Source organism: Notamacropus eugenii, chromosome 1 (genome assembly GCF_028372415.1).
Source record: "Notamacropus eugenii isolate mMacEug1 chromosome 1, mMacEug1.pri_v2, whole genome shotgun sequence".
Classification (NCBI taxonomy): domain Eukaryota; kingdom Metazoa; phylum Chordata; class Mammalia; order Diprotodontia; family Macropodidae; genus Notamacropus; species Notamacropus eugenii.
Genome location: NC_092872.1, coordinates 476683635 through 476710289, shown reverse-complemented (window position 1 = coordinate 476710289; position 26655 = coordinate 476683635). Strand labels below are relative to the sequence as shown.

Below are 26655 nucleotides of genomic sequence, written 5' to 3'. Positions count from 1 at the left end.
AGCCCTTCTCGGGATGACTGTGGTAGGGGGGTTGGGGGTGTAGGGAGGTTTTCTGAACTGGTACATTGTTGAAAACCGAGCCCCATCTAGTTCCGAATGCTAGGCAACGGCAGAGTGGGGGTGCTGGAAGACGTTATCGGAGGAATCGAGAGAGGAAAGGCAGCAGCCAGAGAGGAAGGGGAGGAGGAAGAGGAGGACCCTGCTGGGGGAAGCAGGACTGAACAAGAGGGAAAAGGAAGCCTTTTGGAGTAAGGGAGCGGGCAGCTGCGCGCTTCCGGGAGGGCGCGGGGCTGGAGCAGCCCCAATCCCGGGCTATTGTAGGTGCGGCTGGGGGAAAACCGGCGCAGACTCGGGAGCGCTAGGGCTGAGCTGCTGTGGGGGTGGCGGGCGGACAGAGTATGTGATTGCCTGGGAAAGACGGCCGATTTCCCTGAGTGTTTGGGAAAGGCTCCTGGTCAGCGCACGGGCACCACGGCCAAGATTGACCAGGTCAGTGCAGCCGGCGCACTCTCCCGCGCGCGCGCGGATCCACACACGCACGCAACACACACACACACACACACACACACACACACACACACACACACACACACTCACACACACACACACACACACACACACACACACTCACTCCTCCCTATCCCTTCCATCTCTCTGTCTCTCCCTCGCTCGCTCTCTGCCTCTCTCCCTTCTTTCCGTCTTCTTTCTTCTCATCTCCTCTTTCTCCTTCGTTTCTTCCTTTGCCTCTCTCTCCCTTCTCTCACGTCTAGGTCTTTCCCCCCATTGCCTCCAAGTTACCTCCCCCTTCTCTCGGTCTGGGTCTGCCCGTCTGAGTCTGTCTCTCCCTCTCTCCTCCCTCTTCCTCCCTCCTCTTTCTCCCCCTCTCCATTCTTTCTCTTCTTCCTCCCCATCTCCTCTCTTTTTTGTCTCTCTCCCCATCCTCACCCCTCCACCATCTCTCTCTCCCTCTCCCCCTTCTCTCCTTCCCTCTCCCCTTACCCCCTTTTCTCACTTAACCCTCCCCCCACCCCCCTAGCACATGAGGGCTTCTCAAAAATAACCGCGGCGTGGCATCTCTCTTGCTGCGCCAGGTCGGTTCCCTTTTCTGGTTTGGGGGGAAGGGGGAGGAAGGAAAGAGGGAGGCAGGGGCGGAGGAGAGAGGAGAAGGGACGGGGGAGGGGCGAGGGAGGGAAAGGTAGAAGATTGTCATATTTCTGCTCCATCCGCCTGTCTGGTTGCCCGCACCGGGCTAGCTCCTCGCTCACTTGCCACTCTCCTCTCGATTCCCCACAGCAGAGCCCCATGGAGCCTGCCCGCGGCTCTCGCCGGCTCCGCTCCTGGTCCCTGATCTTCCTGCTCCTGGCAGCGTCCCATAGCTGGTCAGGTAAGTGACGAGGCTCACCTGCTGCCAGGTGTCTCCAACGTGTGCATTTTTGGGTGGCAGTTTGGGAGCTTCCCTCTCCCTCCCTCCTGCCTTTCTTCCTCCTCCTCCTCTCTCTGCAGTCTGCCCTCCCTTCTGCTCTTCCCTCCCCAGTCAGCCCCCCTTTCCAATACACACAGTGGGAATGTTTTCCAGGCATTCTGCTGTGTTGGGCGAAGGAGGATTGGAGTATATGGAAAAGAACACTGGGCTTGAAGTCAGAACTGGGTTCAAATCTGCTACTTTCCTTTCTGGTTATCTTTGGCAAGTCGTTTTCTCCCCTTCCAAGTCTCAATTTCTTCATCTGTAAGACGATTTGGACTAGAGGGTCTCTAAAGGCACTTCCAGCTCTAACATTCTATGATTCTGTGCTGTATATAGGCAGAGGGATGGATACAGGTTGAGAAGGCCAGAGGCTCCGAGGAGAGATTGGCATGGAGCTAGCAAAGGGTTTAACCCCTGATTCTTCGCACTCCCGGATCCTTCCCAAAACCTTAATGCCAAAGGGCTCTCAGTCTCCTGATCTCCTTATATGTGTAAGAGGATGGGCCACCTTGCACCCTAATGTCAGACTTCTACTGCGGTTCTGTCTAACCTGACCTAAGGACTATGCCTTTGCTTTATCCTCCCCCCCCCCCCATTCCCCCAGGACATGCATACCTCTCTTCTCAACTGGTAGGACAGCTAACCGCTTGCCAGGACTTCCCCTTAGGAAAGCAGTGGGATCTGCTTTGGTCCTAGGAGGAGGGCTCAAACATTCTCTCTCATTCTCTCTCTCCCTCCCTCTTTCCCTCCCTCCATCTCCCTCCCCTCTATCACATGACCAGAAAGGGTGACTGTTTTCACGTAAGAAAGAGGGGTTCTCTTTTACCTCAGCTGATGAACCCTTGATTTCATTCCATCAATGTCTGGGGCATGGTAGGCAAATTTGCATGGGAGGGGAGAGCTCCTGAGAGAACAACCCCACACTTCTTTCAAATGCTGTGACTTTTTCTTGTGGTCAATGAAAATGTAACATCTCCTGTTCCTCTTATTTCTTCCTATTTTTCTGTCTTGTTTCTTCTCATTCAGTCACTTCCCTTTGCCTTCCTTCTCAACCTATATGCCAGTAAACTCCACTCCTAGGAAGCCACTGTATTGCAACCAGGGTGCTAAGCTCCTTAGTGGGCATAAAGGCCATCGGATCTTTATATCATTTTATTCAGTGTGTGATGAGTCACTTTTCCTCTCTTTCCTCCTCTTTAAACGAGGAGGTTGGATTATATTGTCTAAGATTGCTTTCACCTCTAACATTCTGTACCCTCAGGCCCCTTTCAGCCCTGACACATTCTATATTGTGTGTTCTGAGGTTTCTTCCAGCTCCAATGTTCTATTTAGCAAAATCCCTCTCAGACTTAACATTCTATGCATCTGCTCAAACATTATAACATGTTGTTTGTATGTGATCTAAGAGTATGGCCTAATTCTAATAATGCTTATAATGTATATTCTTTAGTCACAAGCCAAGAGGTTTGTTACAGTTCCAGCCTTTTAAAGCAAGGGTATCTGCCCAAGAGGGATTTATGCAGAGGAGGAAATGGGAATTACAGAAGCACCTTTGGTAATGGTGAGGAATCATTAAATTATAGAATTGAAAGTAACCGCTGAGGCCATCTGGTCCAGCTTCTTAATTTTACAAATGAGGAAACTGAGGCTGAAGGACATCAAGTGACTTACCCAAAGTCATAGGCTGAATTTGAACCCAGTCTCCTCTACTCTAGAACTATTGCTCTTTCCGTGACACCATTACCTTTTGCAATCCAGTGAAGCTGTGATATGTTGTGGTAAGCAGCAATCTCAGGCCTTGAGCAATGGAGGAAGGAGGGGAAATTAAAATCCGTCTCTGCTGTGCCTTCACAGTTTTCTGCATTGAGGAGGCCTATGTGCCTCTGCTTTTGCCCTTCTACTCCACACATATATTGATAAAGAAGGGAGTTAGTTAAAAAAGAAGGGGGATACTGTGATTATAAATTTAGAGCTGGAAGAGATCTTAGAATTCATTTAATCTAACCCCTACTCACTTTACATGTAGAGAAACTGACTGCCAGAGAGGTTGTGACTTGCCCAAAGTCTCACTTGTCATAAGCAGGAGAGCTGAACCCAGGGCCCTTGCTTCCAAATCCAGCTTTGTTTTCACTGTGCTACAGGGATGGTATCTTTCTCTCCCATCCTTTTGGTCTGGCTAGTGCCATTAAAATCACAAACCCCACCAAACACATTTCAAGAGATTGTAGTGGAGCCAATGTTGAGAGGAAGAAAGACATGAAGCATTTGTATATTTCATGTCACCCTGGTGAATTACATCTGAAATCTGACCTTTCCCAAGCTGGCCAGATGTGCCCAAGAAGTTCATAAGTTACCATCTAGCTAGCTCTCTGACCATCCTTTTCTGGAGCCTGGAAAGGACATGATTCTTCCTCAGCAACCACTTGTTAATTTTTCTAAGTGGGGAATCTCAGCCAGGTTAGATTTTTAAGCTCTGGGCTTCATGGGTTGCTTCTTCCAGATCTTTCTCTATTTGGATATATCTGGTTCTGCCAAAGCAGACAGTGACACTGATTAACAAGTGTTAAGACTGGCTGTCTGTTTATTTTGGGTGACCATCGCTTGGAATACTAACACACCTCTCCGGTGACAGCCTTCTAGCAAATCTTCCCTTCTTTGCCTATAAAAACAATCTATAAACTGGCAAAGATTAAATCATAAAACTCCCGTTCCAATCCATTCAGCATCAATAGGCTGAGAAAGTGGAAACTGTGGAGGGGGCTGCATGAATGTTACAATAAATAAATCTTTTGAGCCTTAATTCTTTTCACAGAGGATAAATTTCTCTGCTGAAGAGGATGAATGGGATTGAGGGGGTTGGATGGTCACTGTCTATTTTTACCTCTAAGGCAAAGGCACTATAACTCACCTCTCCCATTGTCACCATCTTCCATTCTCTGCACTAAGCCCAGGATGCAAACTCTGAACCTCTGAGCAATGCAGGGAGTCCCTTCTGACAGGGTGGGTGCACAGAATTCACCTGGTTTGTCTGACTCATAGATTCATTTCTTTGCAATTGATCCAAGCCTGGGAGTGATAAAACATGAGGTAGTAGAAACAGCATTGGAGTTTGAAGAACGGATTCAAATTTTAGCTCTCCCACTTAGTCATCAGGCAAATCCAAACCCTTTTCTGAGCCTGGGCTTAGTTCTCCAAAAAACAAAGGGGATTGGGCTTGGTGATCTAGCTAAGGTCTCTTTCATCCCTGATATTCATTGGTTCAATGAATTTATGAGAGGGCAAGGAAAGGGACTGGACTAGGGGGCAGAGGAGGTGGGATAGAGCAGGCAAACAGTTTTTGTTAGAAATTGGATTTGTTCAAATGAGAAACTATAAAATGTCTCATTTGGAAGGTACCTTCTAAATGAATGACTGATGGTGTCTGATGCAGAACCTGCCGTTACCGCCTGAAAATAGTGTGATCATGTGGTTCCTGCCAGTATCACATGACCTGAGCTTGTTGAGGGTTCAACATATGAATTTGGAAAAGGGGGTGGTGTTTTTGAGATAAATTCGGCTCATTACACTGCAGAAAGAGAGGTTTTGAGATGAAAATGAACTTTATTCTTAAAACCTAAAAGAACCAAAATGTCCAGAACCAACAATAGCTCCCATGTGGTAGCGCAAAAGAAGGATTTCTGTTTCCCCTTCCCTTGGGTTCTCAGAGCTGAAATTTGAATCCCCACCTGGTAACTCTTTAGTGAGCCCTCTCCTTGCTTATTGGGCAAACTCTCAGCCTCAGTTTCTGCCTCTAGATAATGGGAGTGTTGATTTAGAGAAGGGGACTCTACCTTTTTGTATCATCAATCCCAGGGCCTTTTGGAGCCCTATTCCAAAGTAATCTTTTCAAATAACTGAAGGAAATGCTAAATTTCAGTTAGAAGCTAATGAAAAAAAAGATGTCATTTAAGAACCCCTGGGCTCAAGGATCTTCCAGCATTTGGTTTTTATATTTTAACACCCTGCCTTTCAATATTTGTGGTCTGCCATGCTTGATGGTCTCATGTCCAGTGCTCCAGGGTCCATTCCAGTGCCAAGATTCTATGTGACCTAATTGGGGGCTGAGGTGGTTTAGCCTTCCAATGATCCTTGACCTTTCCTTAGCATCATAATATTTTGCTAACATAGTTTAATTTGGTTACCTCTTGATTTTTTTCACTTCCTCTTTCATAGGAAGAAAGAATTTTACCACTGAAGTGTCAGAGGCACTTGTGGGGTATTTTTCATTTATGATTATGTAGTGAGCATTGATGTTTTCTAAGTACTTTTTGGTCATTAGCTATTCACTACCTCAGCCTTTTCAGTCCAAGCTTATTCCTATAACCTAGGAAAGAGCCTAGACTAGGGAGTGAGACTAAGGAGAACTTTGTTGAGTTTGAACTTCTGGTGATATCATTATATGACCTTGGACTCTACTTTCCGAACCTCAGTTTGGTTTTCTGTAAGATAAGGGGGTGGGTTCAGATGATCTCTAAGGATCCTTGCAGCTCTGACATTTTGGGTTCTAAATATGTAGAGGCATGATAGAAAGATGACTTCACTGGCAGTTGGGAGACATGGGTTCTAGAGCTGTCATCCCTGACTTACTGTATGATCTTGGATCTCAGTTTCTTGCTCTGTCAAATGAGTAAGTTGACCTGGATGGTCTCTAAGGGGTAGCCTGTCATTTGTGGCATCTTCCATGGGTAGCAGTGGAGATGAATTACTTTAGTGAAAGAGGTAGGGTGAAGGTTTGGGATTCTTGGCTCTAAAGCTCAGATCCTCTAGGTGCAGCCCTGGCAAATGTCTCTAATTGAAAGTGCATCAGACTTTGGGGTGCTTGGGGAAGGTATTTGTGGAATCCCTGTGATTGCGGCTTCATAGAAGGGGTTTCAGCTCAGAGCAGCATTTTATGACTAAGTTATAGTTCGTTTCTCTGAAATCCCCAGCTGATCATGGAAACAGTGACAGACCCTTGGCCTGCATGAATAATACATAGAGTGTGACTTAACTGTAGCCAGCCCATTGATAAGGGAGCCCCAGGCCCAAGCCAGAGCTGATTTCTTAACCAGGAGTCCTAACATTGTGGGGAATTTGGGAATCCAAAGCTGGAATCTTCCTCCTGTAGTTTTTCTGTGCCTTTTTTCCAGCAGATGGAGAGGAGGTGGATGAGGAGGAAGGGAGTTCTAAAAGTGTTACATGAATTCAACAAGCTTGTGTTCTCATTGCTTTGGTTTGCTGAGAGCGACAGGTTATTTTCTTATATGGAATCTTGGGCCGAGGGTCTTTTTTTGTTTTGAGTTGTTGTTTTTTTTTTTAAACATGCCCAAACCGTAGGCTTCTAGGCTTTTTGAAAAAAAATGCAGCCTTCCTACTTGTGAGGTGGCAGAGCCGAGCTGAGTCCTGGCAAATGTAGTTTAGCTCTGTGTTACTGTGAAATGAAGGGAGATTTTGGTTTGTTAGGAGGAAGGCTTTCTGATAACCAGGACCACCTAGAAAGAGAATAAGGCAGGTAGTGAGTCCCCTGTCCTTGGATGTATTTAAGCAGAGACTGGGGTGCCCATTTGTCAGAGCTTTTGTGGAAAGGATACCTAATCATAGCAGGGTTAGACTAGATGCCCTCTGGTTTCTTCCAACTCTAAGATATTATACTTGTTAAAGTGTGATGTGGTGAGAAGTAACATGACAAAGTGAAAAGTATATTGGGTTTTGAATCAGAGGATTCAAGTCCTGATTCTGCCATTCATTATTTGTGACCTTAACCTCTCTGTTTGTGTGATCCTAACCTCTCTGAATGACCTTAACCTCAGCTGTAAAATGAAGTGGTTGGACTTTTCGTTGTTCAGTCATTTTTCAGTCATGTCTGACTCTTTTTGACTCCATCTGAGGTCTTGTTGGCAAAGATACTAGAGTGTTTTGCCATTTCTTTCTCCGGTGCATTTTACAGATGAGAAACTGAAGCAAACAGACTTAAGGGACTTGTCCAGGGTCACACAGCAAGTGTCTGAGGCTGAGTTTGAACTCGGGTCTTCCATTGCACCACCAAGCTGCCCTGTGGTTGGACTAGCTGACCTTTAACTCCCTCTTGGCTCCAAATCTATGATCCTAAGACCCTGCCTCCTGGTATCTTCTGGAGAGTGGTAGCTTGAAATAGATGTCAGGTTTAACAAGGCATGGGTTTGTAGAATATTAGAGCTGAAAGAGACATTAGAACATACACAACTTTAGAGTTCAAAGATATTAGGACACACAACATAGGGAAGAGAAGTGAGAGAATAAGTATTTCTATAGCACCTACTATGTGTCTGGTTTTTGTTGTTGTTACAAATACTATCTCATTGGATTCTCCCAATAATCTGTGAGGTAGGTGCCATTATTATCCCCATTTTACAGTTGAGGAAACTGAGGCAAAGAGAGGTTAAGTGACTTTTCCAGAGTCACACAGCTAGTAAGTTATCTGAATCTGGATTTGAACTCAGAGCTTCCTGAGGGCTCTATATATACTATGCCACCAGCTGTCTCTAGATTAGAATATTGGAATTAGAAGGGATCTTGGGACAGTTAGAAGGGATCTTGGAACATAGACTGTCAGACAGAGTGGTATAAGGGAAAATAGGGCTCTAGAGTCAGAGGTCCTAGGTTCAGATCTTACCTCGCAAACTATATGACCAGGGGCAAGTTACTTAAATTCCTTGGCCTCAGTTTCTTCATCTGTAAAATGAGGACATTGCACTAGATATCCTCTGAGGTTCTTTCTAGCTCTAGGTCCTATGATCAAAGGGATCTTGGAAAACCGAATTTTAGAATATAAAATTTCAGACTTAGAAGGGAACTTGGAGATCTAGTTTAACAGCCTCATTTTGCCATTGAGGAAACCTCGATCCCAAAGTCTTGCTGAAGTCTTGTTTCCTGTCCTTTTTTCTCTCAAATGTTCCTGTTGATCAGTGAAACAGGGCAGGGGGCATACAGTAATCCCCTAGAGTTCTTCTGAGAAGTGTTCCTATCACAGGACAAGAGAACCAAAACGAGTTCCAGATCCATGCAACTATGAAGGAAACATTTATTTTCACAGCCGAAACTGCTTTCCTGTTAACTTCCAGGGTTCCTGGGACAGAACATCCTTGCTGAGCCTATTACAAGATATATTTACCCTGCTGGGCCCCTAGTCTAGAGGGATGCAAAATAGCTGAGCTGGAAGCTGGAAATGATGTAGGATTGGTTCTTTATGTCTGTAAAATTTTCTAGTGCATCAGTTTTGAGAATTGGCATGGTAGATGGCCAACACTTACAGCCTTGGGCTATAATATAAGATCAGGTGGGCACATCAGGGAGGTAAATTGGAGTCTCCCAATGAGCAATGAACTTTGGAGGCAAGAAAGGTGGTGGATGAAGGTGGGCAGTGATCTCCGAACCGACACTGACCATAGTTCGGAGAGACCAGCTCCTATAACTCACAGAATCATCATGTTGGAGTTAGAAGGTGCTGGGCCATAGAAAAGAGAATGGCAAAAATGGAAGAGATTTAAATGCCATCTGATCCAGGCCCCTTGTCTTACAGGGGAGGGAACTGAGACCCAAAGAGGAGAAGTCACTTGCTTAATGTTTCTCAACTGCTTAGTCACTGAGCTGGAATTAAATTAAATCCAGGTCTCTTGACAGCTAGTCCAGTATTCTTTCCATGATCTCATACCAATTTCACATGACAGTCTGCTCTCTTAGCTGACAAAAACAACAGTAATCATAATAACTGAAACAAAGAACACTTTAAGGTTTACCATGTATTTTCACCTCATTTGAGCTTCACCACAACTCTGTTAGTGTCCATTTTTCAGATGAGGAAAATGAGGCACCAGAGAGATCAAGTGACTTTTTTAAAAATTATATTTATTTAGGATTAACAAACACCAAATTAAATAGGCATTTCCATATGCACAGAACAGAAAAAGAGGGTTTGTACATAAAACTGCAGATTTCTATTATGTATGTAATATGTATGTATATAGTTATATATATTACATATATGTAATATATTTTTTAAATATATAAAATCAGCTTTTCAAAGCTGTCATGCTTATTTGTACTTCTTTATGGCTTTCCACATGTTCTGTACATTAAAAAAAGTCTCATTGACCCTCTTTTCCTCCCTTCCTCACCCTCTTAACCCAACCTACCCCGTACCCTACCACTGGAAAAAAGAAAGAGAAAAGCAAAATCATTGTAACAGATGTCCATGGTCAAGCAAAAAAAAAAAAGTTCCACTCCACATTATGTCTGAAAATGTAAGTCTACATGTGGAGTCCCTTGCCTCTTTGTCAAGAAGTGGGTAGCACATTCTTCATCTGGTCCTCCGGAGTCATGGTTGACCATTGCGTCAATCAGGCTTCCCAAGTCTTTCGAAGTTATTTTTCTGTTCAGTGTCATTGTTATTATATAAATATTTTTATTGGTTCTACTCTCTTCATTCTGATTCAGTTCATATAGGTCTTAACAGGTTCCCATCAAGAGGATTTTACCTGTGATCATATAGGTAGAAAGTGACAGAAGTGAGAGTTGAACTCAGCCCTCTCTCAACTCCAAGAACAATGTTCTTTCCTTTATAGGATGAATATATTTCATTATGGAATGATTGGATTGGGAAGAAGAGTGGACTAGAGGTTGAAACTGGGGTTCCACGAGTTTTACAGATCTTCTTGACTTATGTCGGTCATGAAATAATTTGCAAAGGGGCACCCTGTTGGTAAGAGTCAGGGTCAGAATTTAAATATGGGTCTTTTGGTCTGGTGCCTTTTCCCCAATGCCACAAAGTAAGGCTGGCTTAATAGTTCTGTACTTATGGGAATGACACCCATGTATTGATTTTGCGTGTGTGAGACATGGGTACAATTGTATGGGTGTTATTCTCCTAAGTACAGAATTATTAAGCCAGAGGGGTCAAATGCAAATAGAAACAGGCTCTATGTATCCTGCAGACCACATGTTGACTTAGAAGACAACATATTGACATTATCTATGTTCTTATTGTATTTTTATTTTTATTGTATATGTATTTTGCTGTTTTTCCCAATTACACTTTAATCTGGGTCAGCCCCCACTCAGATGTGTTGGACCTCTGTGCTTTAGAGCACTGAACTTAAGAGTCAAGATACCCTGTTTTAAGACTTGGTTCTGACACCTACTGGCTAGGTACAAATCATTTAATTGCTCTGAACCTCAGTTTTCTCATCTGTGAAATGAGGATAATATTTAGATTCCTATCTCTCGGAGAGTCTGGGGAAGGGAAGAGTTTTGTAAGTCTTAAAGAAATGCTATAATTATTGTTATTTTTTTGAGAAGCAAAGGATTGTGGTTGGAATGCTGACCAGAAGCCTTGGGTTCAGGGCTTGCCTCTGACTCATACTGACATTGTGACCATGGCTAAGTCACTTAACCCCTCAGTGCCAGGCAAAAACTGGAAGTCACGGAGAATGCGCCAATGCACTTTGGGAGTGGGGGTGAATGAAATCATAGGTCCAAACCATTGTTCTTGTTTAGCGTTTGACTCTTGATGACTCCATTTGGGGCTTTCATGGCAAAGATACTGGAGTGGTTTGTCATTTCTTTCTCCCACTCATTTTACAGATGAGGAAACTGAGGCAGACTGGGTTAAGTGACTTACCCCGGGTCACACAGCTAATAGGTGTCTGAGGCTGGATTTGAACTGGGGAAGATGAGTCTTCGTGACTCCAGGCCTGGCACCCTATCCACTGCAGTGCCACCTAGCTGCCCAGATCATATCCCTATTTTTATTGATGTTATTACTTACTTAGGCTACCTGTGAATGGGGCAGCATGGTGTAAACCTTGGCCTTAGTCAGGAGACCTGGGGTTCAGTTCTGATTCTACCACTTACTAGCTGTGTGACCTTGGGCAAGTCACCCTCTCTAGGCTCAATTTCTGCTTTTGTAAAATGAGTGGGTTACTCAGTGATCTTCTAGGTCTGATAAGACTAGGCGCTTTCCTCCCCTTCTCTCCCCCATGCTTCTATGCCATCTTTCTCCTTTATGGAATGTTAAGATATCTGAAATGAAAGATTTTCCTCAAAGGAAAAGGGAGCCCCAAACCATACCCCATGTAACATCTGTGTCAGGTGCATAAAGTCTAGTGACACATACAATACAGGTGGAAGACAGAGGGTCTGCCCCCATCTTGGGGCAGGTTAATCCAAGCCACCAACACTGCTCATGCTTATTGTGTATGAGTTCTGGGGCCAGCGTTGCAAGGACATGCAAAGTTTAACTAATGCTTAGTTCTTGGCTAAGACTTGGAATTAACAGTCCAATGAAAACATGTGCACCTTTAAAAATTATATAAATTTGAACAAGAAGCATGTGTAATAATGGGGAGACAGCTGAGTCTTTGAGTCAGGAAGACCTGGGTTCAGGCATCAGCTCTGACCTATCTGGTTAGTGTGACCCTCGCTTAAATTCTCATTGCTTCCAGGCAACTCTCTGAGACTGTCCTCATTGGAGGAAGTGCCCTTTGTCATTTTAGAGAAAGTTTTCACCAGAAACTCCCCCACACAACAATGAAACCACAGTTCTGATTTAAAAAAAAAAACAACCAAACCTAAGATTCATGCATAAGAGGAGGATGTGGGGTGTTTTACTGAGAAACCACATGAAGGAGATGTCAATTTTAGCTCAAAGTCTCTGGGAGGGCTTCACAGAGGAGGTGTCAGAACAGGATCTTGAATGATGATTGAGCCGACTGCCTTCTGAGCTTTGGGGTTGCAGGGAGGTAACCAGGAGGCTCTCTCTGAAACCAGGACAGGTGTGACTATTTAAAGCTAGAGTGTCTCTTTTACAAGCTTCCCTCCCGCACCTGCTCCCGCACTATCCCCAGCATTACCATTCAGCATAAGCATGTCTGTTCACTTCACAGTTTTAAAGTGCTATATGTCGATTTCCCTGAGTGATTTCCCATTAATGCCAGCTCAAAAGCAGAGTGGCAGCTGTCATCACCACCACCAGGCGCTGTTACTCTCCTCCTGTACCAGAGTACTCACCCATTCATTCCCCAAGGGTACTAAGTTAGAAGTGCTTTGGTTGCTTGGAGAAAGGGCCCCTCCGTGAGCTTGATTAATCATTGCTTAAATTTCTGTTTCAGTTTACAATTTGCAAAACACTTTGCTGACATCAACTTTGTAAAGTAGGTTGTGTGAGTATTATCGTTCTTATTTTACAGATGAGGGAACCCAAGGCCCAGAAAAAAAAGAGTGACTTGTCCAGGGTCATACAGTTTAGTAAGTAGAAGAGCTAGTACTCAAAACCAGATCTTTGGACTTTGGTACCAGGGCCCTTTCCTCAACACCATGCTATGTCCTTTCTTTAAAAGTTCCAAGAGTAGGAACATTGTCAGAAACTTTTGACCCTTGGCTGGCAGTCCTAAGCAAGTGAGAGGGAACAGGATCTTTTTTAGCTGCTTTTTCTGCTGCTGCATTACCAGAGGGGCCACAGAAACACCTCCCCACCCCCCTAGCTAGAAATCCTAGAACTGAGTCAAAGTTGTCATCAGAAGCTCTTAATATTTGGTGACTCCACAGGGCCCAGGGCCTGCTTCAGCCCCCTATATGCATGCACTTGTAGATTGTTAGACCTAGAAGGGACTTTAACTAGTGGAATGTTAGCACTTAATTAATGTAGGACCGTCAGAACATTAGAGCAAGCAGAGATCACCTATGACCACCTAGAAGGTAGCTAGGTGGCATAAAGAGATAAAGTAGACTTAGGATAGAGAATGTCAAAGTAGGGGAGTTCAAATCCTGCCCCAGATACTTACTAGCTGGATGACCCTCAGTTTCCTCATCTGTAAAATGTGGATAATATTAGCCCCTAGCTCATAGGGTTATTATGATAATCAAATGAGATATATAAAGCACTTTGCAAACCCTACAGAGCTATATAAATACTAGCTAAAGTTCAGGGGATCCCTTAGCATTAGTTTAACCTGATTCTTTTACAGATGGAGAAGCTGAGGTCCAGAGGGAGGAAGGGCCTTCTCACAAGGGAACTCCACTTTTCCCAGGAACATAAAAGAAACGACTCATTTGCCCCATTATCCCAGAAAGAACCGCACAGACTCATAGCACAGAGGAAGGGGGCAGTCAGCCACCAGATGCTGTCAGGGCAGAGTTCTCGGGTAGAACAGATTCAAACATGAACTCCTCGTACTATCTCACTCAGAGGTATATTTCTGTGAATCACTCTCCAGTGGGGCTGGAATGAGGCCAGGTTAGCTAATGAGCACAGAAAGCCATTTGGTGCTGGCTTTCATAACTGTTGCTACACAGCACCTTCCCAATGGGAGGAGTAGCTCCCATGTTGATCTGCTGCAGGTATCCTGGCATGGGGCATAGGCAAACATTCCCAAGATCCTCTGTTCCAATGAAAGATGAGCCATAGAATGAGAAAAGCCACATAGGAGAATCTGGTGACCTGGGTCCTAGTCCAACCAATATTCCCGGTAATGTGAGGCCTGGGCTTCAGTTTCCTCTTCCGTAAAATAAGAAAGCTGAATGACATGGTCCAGGGGGGCCCTTCTGTCTTTGACATTCTGTGGCTTTGTCAGTTTAATTCTTTGTCACTCCATTCGCAGTATGAGCCAGAATCACTCTTCACCACTTCACCTACTCCCTTCCTTCTTCCTTTTCTGCCTACCTCCATCCCCTCAGTAAAACATCCGCCACTAGTCATGTCTACCCCAATGGGATTTCTAGTCTTAAGTTTCCTTCTCCCAGGAGTAGTTGAATTTTTCATCTAGTTTTTAATTGGGAAGTGAAGGACTTTGTGCCCAAATGAAGCAACATCTATAAATCCCAAGTGTCAGAGTTGGAAGGGACCTTAGTACAAACTCCTCATTGTGGAAAATGAGACCCAGACAGAAAAGAATTGCCTCCAGTCACTCAGTAAGTTAGTCTTAGCATCAGGACTAAGACCCAAGACTTTTGACTCTCCATTTTGTACTTTTTCCATTGAGCTAACTTTAGTCATAACTGAAGAGCAGGTGTGGAAAGGAATGGAGGTCTGGGTCATCTCTCTGTAATCATCTCACCCTGTAGGCAGCTGGCTGACCCTGTCAGTTAGTGGGTGCACACTGCCTATGACATATAGCAGACTTGGGGACAGAGAAACAGCTTAATGAGTGGATGTTGCAAAGAGGCAAATTTAGGAAAAAACTTCCTAATAATTAAAGTTTAGTGAAATGGGTGCCCTAGGAGGTAGGGAGCTCCCTGTTACTGGGGGTCTTCAAAGGTTAAGTGACCACTTGTGATATATTAATAGAGGGGGGCTAAACTTGAATTAGGAAGAGCTGTGTTCAAATCCCACCACATACCCTTGCTAACAGCATGCTACTGGCCAAATGACTCAGCCTCATTGTCCTTTTCTGTTAAATGGGGATAAAAAAAAGCCTGCAGCTCCCATAGTGGTTGTGAGAATCAAATGAGATCATGTGTAGAAAGTGCTCTGGGAACCAGAAAGCACTGAATCGATGCCATTTATTAATACCATGTTGTAGTGGGGATTCTTGTTTAGGTTGGACCGGAAGGCCTTTGAAGTCCTTTCTGGCTCTGAGAGTCTGTAATGATTCCATGATGTCCTCTCCTGCTCTGCGTTACGATGAGTTGCCTCATGGGGAGAGCTGGAACAGGAAAGCTGAGCTGTATCATCTGGCCAAAGCCTCTGAGGCTCACCCATCAGGCTTCTCTATTTAAACTATTGATCTGGCTTGGAACCTCAGGCTTGCTCCCATCAGATCAAGTTAACCCTGGCTACCAGAAATGTGGACTACCCGAGCCCCAGAGTGTAGAGGTCGCATGGTGTGGGAAATACAGATTTCATTCATTCTTTTAATCAGCATCGGCATATGGAATGTCAGAGCTAGACATAAGGGTCTTAGAAATCACCTGGTCAGATTCCACTGTTTTACAGATAAGGAAACTGAGGCCCAAAAAGGAGAAATTACTTACCTGAGGTCACACAGCTAGTAAGTATTATATGTAGGATCAAAATGTATCCTCTCTGGATTCCAGTCAAGCCCTTTATTTTACAGATGAGAAAACTGAGTCCCAGCGAAGGATAATAACTTGCTCAAGGTCACATGCAGCTAAATGATAACCAAGCTAGAGCTTGAACCTTGGTCCTCAGACTCCAAATCTGATAGCCTTTGACTACACCAAACTGGTTTTGTTGTTTTTCAGTTATGTTTGACTCTTTGTGACTCTATTTGGGATTTTCTTGGTAAAGTGGTCTGCCATTTCCTTCTCTAGCCCATTTTACAGATGAGGAAATTGAGGTAAACAGGGTCACACAGCTACTAAGTGTCTGAGGCCAAATTTAAACTCAGGTCTCCCTGACTCTTGGCCTGGTGTTCTAGCCACTGTGCCACCCAGCTGTTTTTATCTCCATGAATATTATGCCTTCAGAGGAGAAAGAGTTTCCTATGGGCAGGAGTGGTAAGGAAAGATTCTGTGGAGGAGGTGGGAATGAAACTAGGCATTGGACGTGTTGGTTCTGGATTCCATGGGCCTTAAAGTACTGGGAACTCTCCAAGTCCAGCTGAGTTGTTGGGAAGAATGCCCGCCTCAGTCTCCTATTTCCCCTTAGCTCTTTGAGTTTACTTAGTCTCCGAGGTGGTGTTCCATCCCCCCTCACCCCGTTTTCCCTTTGGTGTTCATTGTGTGATCTCTTCCATTGGAGGCATCCAATGAAGTCCCTCTCAATAGGGTGCTTTGAGAGCCCCTCCACACACTGTGGCGCTTCTATGGAGACGGGATCGGCTCCCAGTCTCAACAGAAGTGTCAGTGAGATGCCCATCCTGTATGAGTCTGGTTTTCGGGAAACATAAGTTTTAGCTTCATTCTTTTAACAGTGAGGCTTGTGGACCCATGAGAGAGGGACACCATGAGGATTATGGGAAATGAGAGCAGAAGGCCAAGCTTGCTCTCTGCTGGGTCCTTCCACCAGCTAATTTGAAGACCTCTGTAAGCAGTGGCTCTCCCTGCCAAGACCCTGGGATGAGATGGGAAATCGTGGGGTTTGGTTTGATAGTGAGAGCACAGTGACTGAGAACACCACATGGAGGATTTTTAACAAGCCTTTCCCTAAACAGAACATGCAGAGAGAAGAAGGGAGGGAGGAGGGGGAAAAAACCACCCTTCCTTGGTAAACAGATTAAAATAATACTTGGCACTTATGTAGCGCTTTTAAAAAAAAAAACCTTCAAACACTTTATAAACACTAGCTAATTAATTGAGCTGGCTAAATCTGTCTACAGTTGGTGGAAAGAGTGTGAGAGGAGCTAAAAAAAAAAAAACCAACCCTACAACACTCCAACTTTTATCATCAACTGGGTGGTGTGAGAGCCTTCCAGGCACCCTCTTGAAACTTCTCCTGTTCCAACATGCAGGATTCTTGATCCTGACAGCCTTCGTTTGTACATTTTAGTGCCGAAAGTGGAGTCAGCCATCCAACCATTGGTTCCCTGTCTGATTTGTCCATCAAGCCTAGATAAAATAACTGAACACAAAGTAGGGAGCCAGTTACAAGGCAGATGCTGTTGGGAACAGAATGGAGCTGTATTTCCAAGACATTTCTAGCCCACTTGGTCTTTCTTCTTTTTCATTCACAGATAAGGCATTGGGGATCTGAGGATCATTTGGGGAGCTGTTTGGGTCCATGGCATTCTGAAAGCCACCAGTTCTGTTGCTGGAGTGCTTAGCATATCATGGGGTCTTAGGAACATTGGACCTTAGAATATAGAATGCTAGAACTGGAAAGGAATTTAGAACATAGGAAGTTGGAAGAGTTCTGTGCTAATACATGTGAGAACTCAAAAGAAGCAGGTGAATATTTAGCAAAATATAAAATTCCTTAATTAACAAAATAGGATGTGGGTCATCTAAATTGGCCAGTTTTGGAGAATTAGCCATTTAAAAGCTGCCCTGCAAAAAAAGATACCAAGACCATACATAATAACAAGTGCACTCCACTAAACTTTCAAAATTCAAGTGTTTCTCATATTAAGTATACTATTAATTTTTTGTGTAATTTATATTCTTAATGTAAAGACCAAATAAAATTAGTATTTCCATTTACAAGGTTGAACAGAAAAGGAATGATACATGAAATCATGATTCTCTATTACATACCTTCTTACTTTTCCTCTTCAGTTTATCATCAATTCAGCATGTAACTTTCAGAGCTATCCTATTTGTCTGTGTTTCCTTTTGACTTTCTATCTGCTTTGAAGCATTAAAAAAATGCTTCAATGATCCACCTTACCTTTTTTTTCAATCCTATCGTCAGTCCCTTTCCCTGCTAACTGCTGCCCCCCACCAAAAGAAAAAGAAAGTCCTTGTAGCAAATATGCACAGTCAAGCAAAACAAATTCCTCCACTGGCTGTATCTGAAAATATTACACTGTTTCTATATATAAAGAAAGATGGTAGGCGACTCATTTCCTTCCATGTGGATAATATAGTTTGGGTCCCTAAACCTGACAAAACTAAGTCTGGAAGAGAAAAAGGAGCCAGGGAGTGGGGGAAGGGAGAATGTTAGAGCTGGAAAGAATCTGGGTTGTTCAACCCCTTCCTTTTGTAGAAGAAGAAACTGAACCCAGAAAGGACAACAACTCAAGGGGGTGAGTAGTGACTAAGTGGAGGCTGGCAGTCTGGTCTCTTAACCCCACCAGTTCCTTCTACCACACGGGGATCATGGTGGAGATAGCTTCCTTCCTGTGGTATATCTCAGTCTTCTATGGAACTCCAGTGCCTTAACCTGTTCCATGTGCTGCCGCCTTCTTCCCTTCTCACTCTGGCAATGAAATGAGTAGCAGTGATGGCATCTATGTGCAGTCTCTCTCTCTCTTCCTTTCTGTCTTTTCCCCTTCCCTCTGTCTCTACCTCTCTCTCTTCCCTTCTCTATCTCATACATAATCTCTTTTCCTCCTTCCTTTTCCCTCTCTTTCTTTTCCCTTCTCTCCCTCTGACTGCCTCTTCCTTGTACTTTTTCCCTCTCTCTGTCTCATACACACAGTATCTCTCCCTCCCTCTCTTCTTTCCTCTCTCCCTGCCTTCCTCTCTTTCTCTTTCTCTGTCTGTCTTTCTTTCTCCCTCCTTTTGTCTGTCTCACCCTCTCTCTTTTTCTCTCTATCTGTATCTCTCTCTCTCTCTCTCTCTCTCACACACACACACACACACACACACACACACACACACACACACACTTTTATTTCACATATTTTCAGAAATAGAGAAAAGTTGCCATCAGTGTTCTGGGTCTGCCCTCCTCTTCACCTCAGTCCATTTCTAGGGGTGGGGAACCTGTGGCCTCAAGGTCATATGTGTTCCTCTAGGTCCTCTCATGTGGCCCTGTGGCTGAATCCCCTGGTTTAAGCTCGGCCATCCCTGCCTTGTAACAAGAGGGCAAAGGAACATATAGTTGCCAGAGGACAGTCAAGTGTTTCTCTTTGATCATAAGGTTCATAGATCTAGAGCAGGAAAAGATCTTAGAGGTGGTTTGGTCCTATCCTTCCATTTCACAGATGTGGAAACTTGAAGCTTAGAGATGTAAAATGATTTGCCCAAGGTTATACAGATAGTAGATAGTAGGTGGGAGGGGCCGGATTTGATCTTGGGTCCTCTGACTCCAAATTCAAGTTCTCCAAGCTCAGGGTTGTTTCCAGGGCCTGTGTTGTCTTTTGTATAATCCAACAGGTCTTTATTAATAGGAGGCATATTTGGGGGGAAATCGAATCCTGTGTGGTCTTCATTTTAAAAATCTGAGAGGAAGTGTTAGGGAGACAGTATGATATGATGGATTAAAAGTCAGGGAACTTAGGTTCAAATCTTAGCTCAGACACTTACTGGGCCAGTCCCATACCCTCCCTGGGCCTCAGTTTCCTCATCTCTAAAAGGATGGGCTTGGGGGCAGCCAGGTGGTGTAGTGGAGAGAGCGCCTCAAGTCAGCCCTGGAGTCAGGAGGACCTGAGTTCAAATCTGGCTTGAGACATTTGACACTTACTAGCTGTGTGACCCTGGGCAAGTCACTTAACCCCAATTGCCTTGCCAAAAAATAAATAAACAAATAAATAAAATAAAATGAAGGAGTTGGATTCCATGACCTAAGGTCCCTTCCAGCTCTGGAGCTGTGCTTGTACCACAATGGGAAGTCCACTGGACTTGGAGTCAGCTGGTTTCTAGTTCTGACTCTTAACACTAGCCATGTGGATGACCATGGCAGGCAAATCACTTCTGTCTTGTGAACCCTTTGGTTTTCTGTTGTAAGAAATAGGGACCATGAGCATTAGTGCTAGAAAGCACCTCAGAGATGACCTTTGCACCAACTCCCCCATCTCACAGGTATGACAGCTGTCTTCTGAAGGTCGCACAAAGCAATACGTAGCAGTCAGAATTCGAACACAGGACCTTTCATTCCAAATCCAGCGTCCATTTCATTCTCTTTGTTCTACCTTCCTCACAGTTACATGAAGAAAACATTTGTAAACTTTTAAAAATAAACTTGATTGCTATCTTTTGTTTTTCCTTAATTTTCCTAAATTTCTACTTTTATCCCTTTTTCCCACCTGTCGCAGAGATCCACCCCTTATAACAAATACTATTTAAAAAAAAAAAAAGGAGACAAAATTAGTCAAGACGTTGAAACACCCCCCCTCCCTGCCCCACCATTCTATGTGATACCCTCCCTTCCCCCCCCTCCCCCCGTACCTCCATCCTCTGCAAAGGAATGGGGGAAGTTTCTTTTGTTTGGGGGCTTTTTCTGTAAATATTAATTGATACAGAAACATGGGGCTATTCTTATTGGTTATTGTTCTGTGCTCTGCACTCATTCCCTTGGTTTTCAGGGCTAGCTTCATGCTAGCCTCAGGTCTCTTCACTCACCCTGTGCTGTCATTCTTGGTTGTGGACACTTACATTCATTCCTTACCATCCTCTTAGCTCCTGGGGGTCTTTTCCTCCTTCTTCTCTAGCACTCCAAGGCCACTGAGAGGATAAGGGGTGGAGACAGTAGTCTCAGCACCATCCTCATGGGCTGCATTATGAGTCTGAAAGTAGCAATCAGCAGAGCGGCTCAGCCCTCATCCTGTCCCTGTAGATCGAGAGTCCTGGCCTCTGAATCCACATTGCCCAAGAGAATTAATATCATTGAAGGAGGGCTATCCCCCCTATCCCACCCCAACTCCACCTTTGCCCCAAACGGAGCTGCCTAGGCCTGGCCCTGGTCACCCAGGCCTACCTTTGGTTTTTTCCCTCTGGATAATAAGAGTTTTTGTTGTTGTTACAGGAGCCCGGGGTCAGGAGGAGCTTCAGGTGCTGCAACCTAAAGATCCCGTGTCAGTGGCAGAGGGAGAGACGGTCACCCTGAACTGCACCGTTCCTGGGATACCACCTCCAGGACCAGTGATATGGTTCAAGGGAAAAGGGCCCCAAAGGCAGGAAATTTTCAATTTCAAAGGAGGCAGCTACCCACGGATAAAAAAAGCTACCCTACTCACCAGCAACACAGAATTCTCCATCAACATCAGCCACATCACTCCTGAGGACTCAGGCACCTATTACTGTGTAAAGTTCTTAAGGGGGAATCCTGACACAGAGCTTAAATCCGGAGGGGGCACCATGCTCTCTGTGACGGGTGAGTACGGCCTTCCCCTCTACCCTCTCAGCACACAGGGCAGTGGTACTACAGGCACCTTTGATTTAGAGGAACTCAACTATATGGTAAAAAATAAAAAATAAAGATAGAGAAAATGAAAGAGTGGGGAGGGGAGGAGCCTTCCACTTAGTGAGCATGTGCCCTAGAGTGAGCTGAGATGGCAAATACAAATCTGCATTGTGGGCAGTAATGTGGCACCCACCATGCCCTCCCCCCACCCCCATGTCCCATGCCTCGTCCTGTTTCCAGCAAATCCCACTGCTTTCTCACCCAAGAGACAGAAGAGGCAGGGTGGGGCACCCCCAGACCTGCTTGGAACCCTAGCCCACCCCATCCACCAGCCCAGCCTTTGAAACCAGATCTGTTTTGCCAAACTACATCATTCTAATATTCCAGAACCTGTTCACCTTGGAAATCTGCTGCCTGGAGAGGACACTTTTTACTAGACTGAACTTTAGACCATAGCCCACAAAAGATATGACAGTATAGGCTTTAAAGTAGTAACAGATCTTAAAGGTCATCTGGTCCAAACCTCTATTTAACAGAGGAGGAAACTCAGCAGCCCCGGGGTAGGGGAGGGGAGTCTGAAGGGACTTGCACTGAGAGGCAAGATTTGAACCCTGGCTCTCTAACTTCACATCCAATGACATTTCCAGGGCACAATACTAGCAGTCATGAGTCCTTCTTTGGGTACTTTAAGCGTAGATCTTTCAGTGATTCAGTCAATCACTAGGTATTTATTGAGCTTTAACTATGTGCCAGGCTGAGTGCCAAGCACTTAGGATGTAAAGGGTTAAGTGGGCCGTTCATAGTCACATAGAGCTAAGAAGGGGTAACATTGGGCTATCCGTCAGCTCTGTCAGTGAATCAATCCTCAGCACCCAGCCTAACACCTCAATAAAGGTATATCAAGTCAAGTCAATAAATATTTATTAAATCCCTACTATGTGCTGAGCACTGTGCTAAGTGCCAAAGATGCAAAGAAAGTTAAAAGACAGTCTTTGCCCTAGAAGGGCTAACATCTCCTAAGACGTGGTTGTTGTCTTGAAGGCAATGGGCTTAAGTGACTTGCCCAGGGTCATACAGCTAGTGAGTGTCTAAAACTGGATTTGAACTCAGGGCTTGATGATTCCAGGGCTGGAACTCTATTCACCATGCCACCTGGCTGCCCCAAGGGGCTCACATTCTAATGGAGACAACATGCAAACAGCTACATACATGCAAGCGATATATTGGGTTAATTATGGAGCCTGGATCCCAGGGGAGTGTCCTCAGCTCCACCAGAGCCCTTCTCCATTCACCTGATCTTTTCTGTTCTTTTCCGTTTCCAAATGTGTTTGCTCATTTTGCTGAAGACAGTTGTGATGTAATAAAAAGAAAACTGGATTTGCCTTCAAAAGATCTAAGTTCAAATCCTAGCTTAGCTACTTGCTACCTTGGCGACCTTGGCCAAATTATTTCCCCTTTCAGGATCTCATTTTCCTTATCTAGAAAATAAAGAACTTAGACTAAGGTCCCTTCCATCTCTAAGTTCAGTGAACTTATGTGTTAAGGCCCCTTCCAGCTCTACTGTCCTATGTTCTAAGGTCCTTCCCAGCTCCAATATTCTTTGTTCTAATATCACTGCTAGCTGTGACATTCTGCTTTCTAAGGGTGCTTTCTTGCAAGCATTGTGGGCATTTTTGTTGGTCTTTTTTGCAGAAACAAAATCTACATGTTACAACCAACAGACCCCTATAGACATAGTGCCTGGGTGCTGGCTCGAGCCCTGCAGGCCAGATATGGTAGAGTAGGGACATTCCAGATGAAACTTTTTTCTCTGCTCTCAAGAAACATCCCCCAAAAGCTTGTCCAGTCTTGAAAATGTTTCCATCTAGACAGACTCCGGCATAACAACAAACTCTCACTGTCCAAACACAGATCAAAACAGGGCTGCATCAACCCACAGAAATGTCACTGACAGAATCTGTTGGAGCTTAGAAAAGTCTCCCTGCATTTGCATATAGCAGACCCAAATGGAAGAGCATGTGATGTGGGCTTTGTTTCACACAGTCCCCAGAGTGACTCCCTGGAGTCACTGTCTGATGGTTTGTGCTCCTGATGCTTCTGGGAGGCTGCTTTGTCCATGGAAAGAGACCTACATTGGGAGTTGAGACTTGGGTTTCTGTCCAGCCTTGTGACTATGGGTAATAATAACTCTGACATCATATATAGATAGGTTTTGAAGTTTTAGAAACTGCTCTCCTCAAGGTAATATGGTGAGGTACAGGCATGGTGTTATTGTCCCCGTTTTACAGATGAGGGAACTGAGCTTTAGTGAAATAAAGTGATTGGCCTGGGACCTTTCAGAAAGGAAGTGTAGGACCTGGAAAATAATAATAATAGCTAACTGTTACTTAGTGCCTGCTGTGTGCTAGACGCTGTATTAAATACCTTACAAATATTATCTCATTTGATCTTCACCACAACCCTAGGAGGTAGGTGCTTTTATTATACTAATTTGACAAACGAGGAAACTTAACCTGAGTTCTTGACTACAAATTCAGGAAACCATTTTTCCCCTCTCCTCAGTTTCCTTATCTGTTGAATGAGGGAATTAAACTAAGTGATTTCAAAGGTCTCAATTTTAAATCTTAAGATGTTCTAACTGGATGATCTCCAATGACCATTCCAACTCAACACTGGTGGTAGACTTATTCTTTTGGCCATTAAGAAAAAAAAAAAGATTTTTTTTGTACTGTTAAGACTGTCACTTTTCAATTGGCCTTACATTCTCATTTATTAAGTATTTTGATTAAAAATAGATAATAAATAAGTCTTGGAATCATAAAGGAGATCATAGAATTGTAGAGCCAAGAGAACCTTTATAGAGACTATTTAGTGCCATCTTCTCCCTTTATAGATGGGGAAACAAGCCCAGAGGAGAATAGTGACTTAGCCAAAGTCACTGTGAGTGTCAGAGCTGGTGCCCAACCTATACATCCTGACTTCTGGACTAGTCTAGTCCTTTATGAAAGTTTAGGTCTCTTCCTGTTACAAATGTTCACCCTATTATTTTAGTAATTTACTTGATTTAAATGATTCCTCTCTTGGAAAAAAAAATAATGGGATAGTATGAACACAGATAAATGAAACTAAAAGTGTGCTATATATAACATGTTAAATATTTACAAAATTGGCTAAAACTCGTCACTTATCGAAAAAGAATCAGACAATAATTAACACCCAAGCGATCCTAAGTTAGTCTTTACAAGGGTCAGTGAGGGTAGAAATAAACCAAGCACATGAACCCACTAAATTTCATCCCAAGTGGACTAGGTTTTCCTCAGCCCTCATCCTTCTTCATCTCAACCTTTGACACGGCTGATCACTCTTTTCTCACAGCTATTCCCTTCTCTCTAGATTTTTGTGTCGTTTCTCTTTCCTGTTCTCCTCCCACCTGTCCAAATGCTTTTTCTCAGTCTTCTTTGCTGCATCATCATCCAAGTCATTCCTGCTACCCTTGGGTGTCCCCAAAGATTCTGCCCTGGGCTCTCTTCCCTTTCTATACTGATTCACTGGATGATCTCATCAGTTCCCATGGATTCAATTATCATTTATATATCCAGTCTTAACAATTCTTTCCTGGCTGTTTATTGGATGTACAGAACTGGATGTCCCATAATGCCATAAACTCAACATCCCTCAAACCGAACACATTATTTTCACTCCAAGACTTTGCCCTTCCTAACTTTTCTTATTACTGTTCTTTCTCCCAGTCATCCAAGCTTTTAACCCAGGTGTCATCCTTGACTCCTTTGCTTTCTCTCACTCCCTTTATCCTTTATGCCAAGTTCTGTTGATTTTTATGACAGCTCTGGGGAATGTGCCCTGCTCTCTGACACTGCTACCACCCTGGTGCAGGCCCTCATGACCTCATAGCTTGTCTATTGCAATAGCCTACCCATGAGTCTCCCTGCCTAAAGTCTCTCATCACTCCAGTTTGTCCTTCACTCAGCTGTCCACTGGATCTCCCTAAATTGCAAACCTCATGATGAAATCCCCCTTCACTAAATTCCAGTGACTCTCTATTGCCTCCAGAATCAAATTTTAAGTCCTCTGTTTGGCTTTTAAAGCCCTTCATTACCTGGCTCCTTCCTACATTTCCAGTCATCTTATGCCTTACACCCTACTCTCCATTCGTCCATCATGCACTCTGCAATCCAGTGACGCTGGCCTCCTTGCAAAAGATACTCTATCTCTTGACTCTGGGCATTTTCAGTGGTTGTCACTCATGCCTGCAACTCTCTCCTTCCTTCACTTTCACTTCTGGCTTCCTTCACATCTCAGTTAACATTTCATCTTCTACCTGAAGCCTTTCCTGGACCCTTTAAATGTTGGTGCCTTCCCCTGTTATCTCCAATTTACTCTGAATATATCTTGTTTGCATAGTTGTTTGCAGTTTGTTTTTCCCATTAAATTGTGACCTCCTTGAGAGAAAGGACTATCTTTTGCCTTTCTTTGTATCTGTATCTCTTAGCACACTGCCTGGCACATAGTAGATGCTTAAGAAATGTTTGATGACTTAGCATACATTTTTTTTATTAGGTTTTTTTTTTGGAGGTAATTGGTATTAAGTGACTTGCCCAGGATCCCTCAGCTAGTAGGTGTCTGAGGTCGAATTTGAACTCAGTTCCTCCTAATTCCAAGCCTGGTGCTCTATCCACTGTGCCACCCACCTATCCCATTGACATATTTTAAAAAATAAGGCACTGTGCTGGGTGCTGAGAATACTGTATGTGGTTTGTATATGTTGTTACAGCTCACAATTTTTTTTGAAGCAATTGGAGTTAAGTGATCACACAACTAGTAAATGTCTGAGGTTGAATTTCAGCTCAAGTCCTCCTGACTCCTGGGCAAATGCTCTATCTACTGTGCCACTTAGCTGCCCCTACAACTCACAATTCTAATGGTTTATGTTTCTGCATCATGCTATGGTTTACTGTATACTTTACTTACAATCCTTTGAGGTCAGTATTGCATATATTACTGTCCCCATTTTACAGACGAGGAAATTGAGGCTAAGAGAGTGGAAATGGTCACTCAAATTCAGATCTTTGACTAAAAGTTCACAGATGCTTTTTTTTTTTCTTCACCATGTGCTATACTGTGTTTAAAGCTTTGTAGGAACCTTTTTCTAACCCCCTAATTTTACTGGTAGAAAGTGGATCAAGAGAGTCTGGTCAACTTAATGAGGTTAAAGGATGAGACCATTGTTTGAGATTTTTATTACTTCTCCATGGTAGGTGGGGAGGGCTTTGATTATGTGTCAGAGATAGGGGAAGTATATCCCCCTGAGTGATTGATGGTCTAATTGGATTGGGTTATTATAGCTTTGAGCTACACAGGCCCACGAAAAGGAGCAGACAGATCTGCTTTGAGGACATTGAGACAGAGCAGACTCCAGAGAGTAGAATGTGGTAGG

The 26655-nt window shown here is 44.0% G+C and overlaps 1 protein-coding gene across 4 annotated transcripts in view; it reads left to right on the top strand.

Moving 5' to 3' along the window:
• The first annotated feature begins 327 nt into the window (after positions 1-327).
• The window catches only part of LOC140519441 (tyrosine-protein phosphatase non-receptor type substrate 1-like), an 85762-nt gene continuing 59434 nt past the window's right edge, over positions 328-26655 (top strand). Inside the window, exons 1-3 of one of the 4 annotated variants that reach the window (XM_072632420.1) lie at positions 328-489; positions 1294-1384; positions 20823-21170. In XM_072632420.1, the coding sequence (XP_072488521.1) occupies positions 1303-1384; positions 20823-21170 (430 nt within the window). In that variant the 5' untranslated portion in view covers positions 328-489; positions 1294-1302. Of the gene's footprint in view, positions 1092-1293; positions 1385-20822; positions 21171-26655 lie in introns of all 4 variants that reach the window. The other 3 variants (XM_072632416.1, XM_072632418.1, XM_072632419.1) reach the window with 3 other exon arrangements.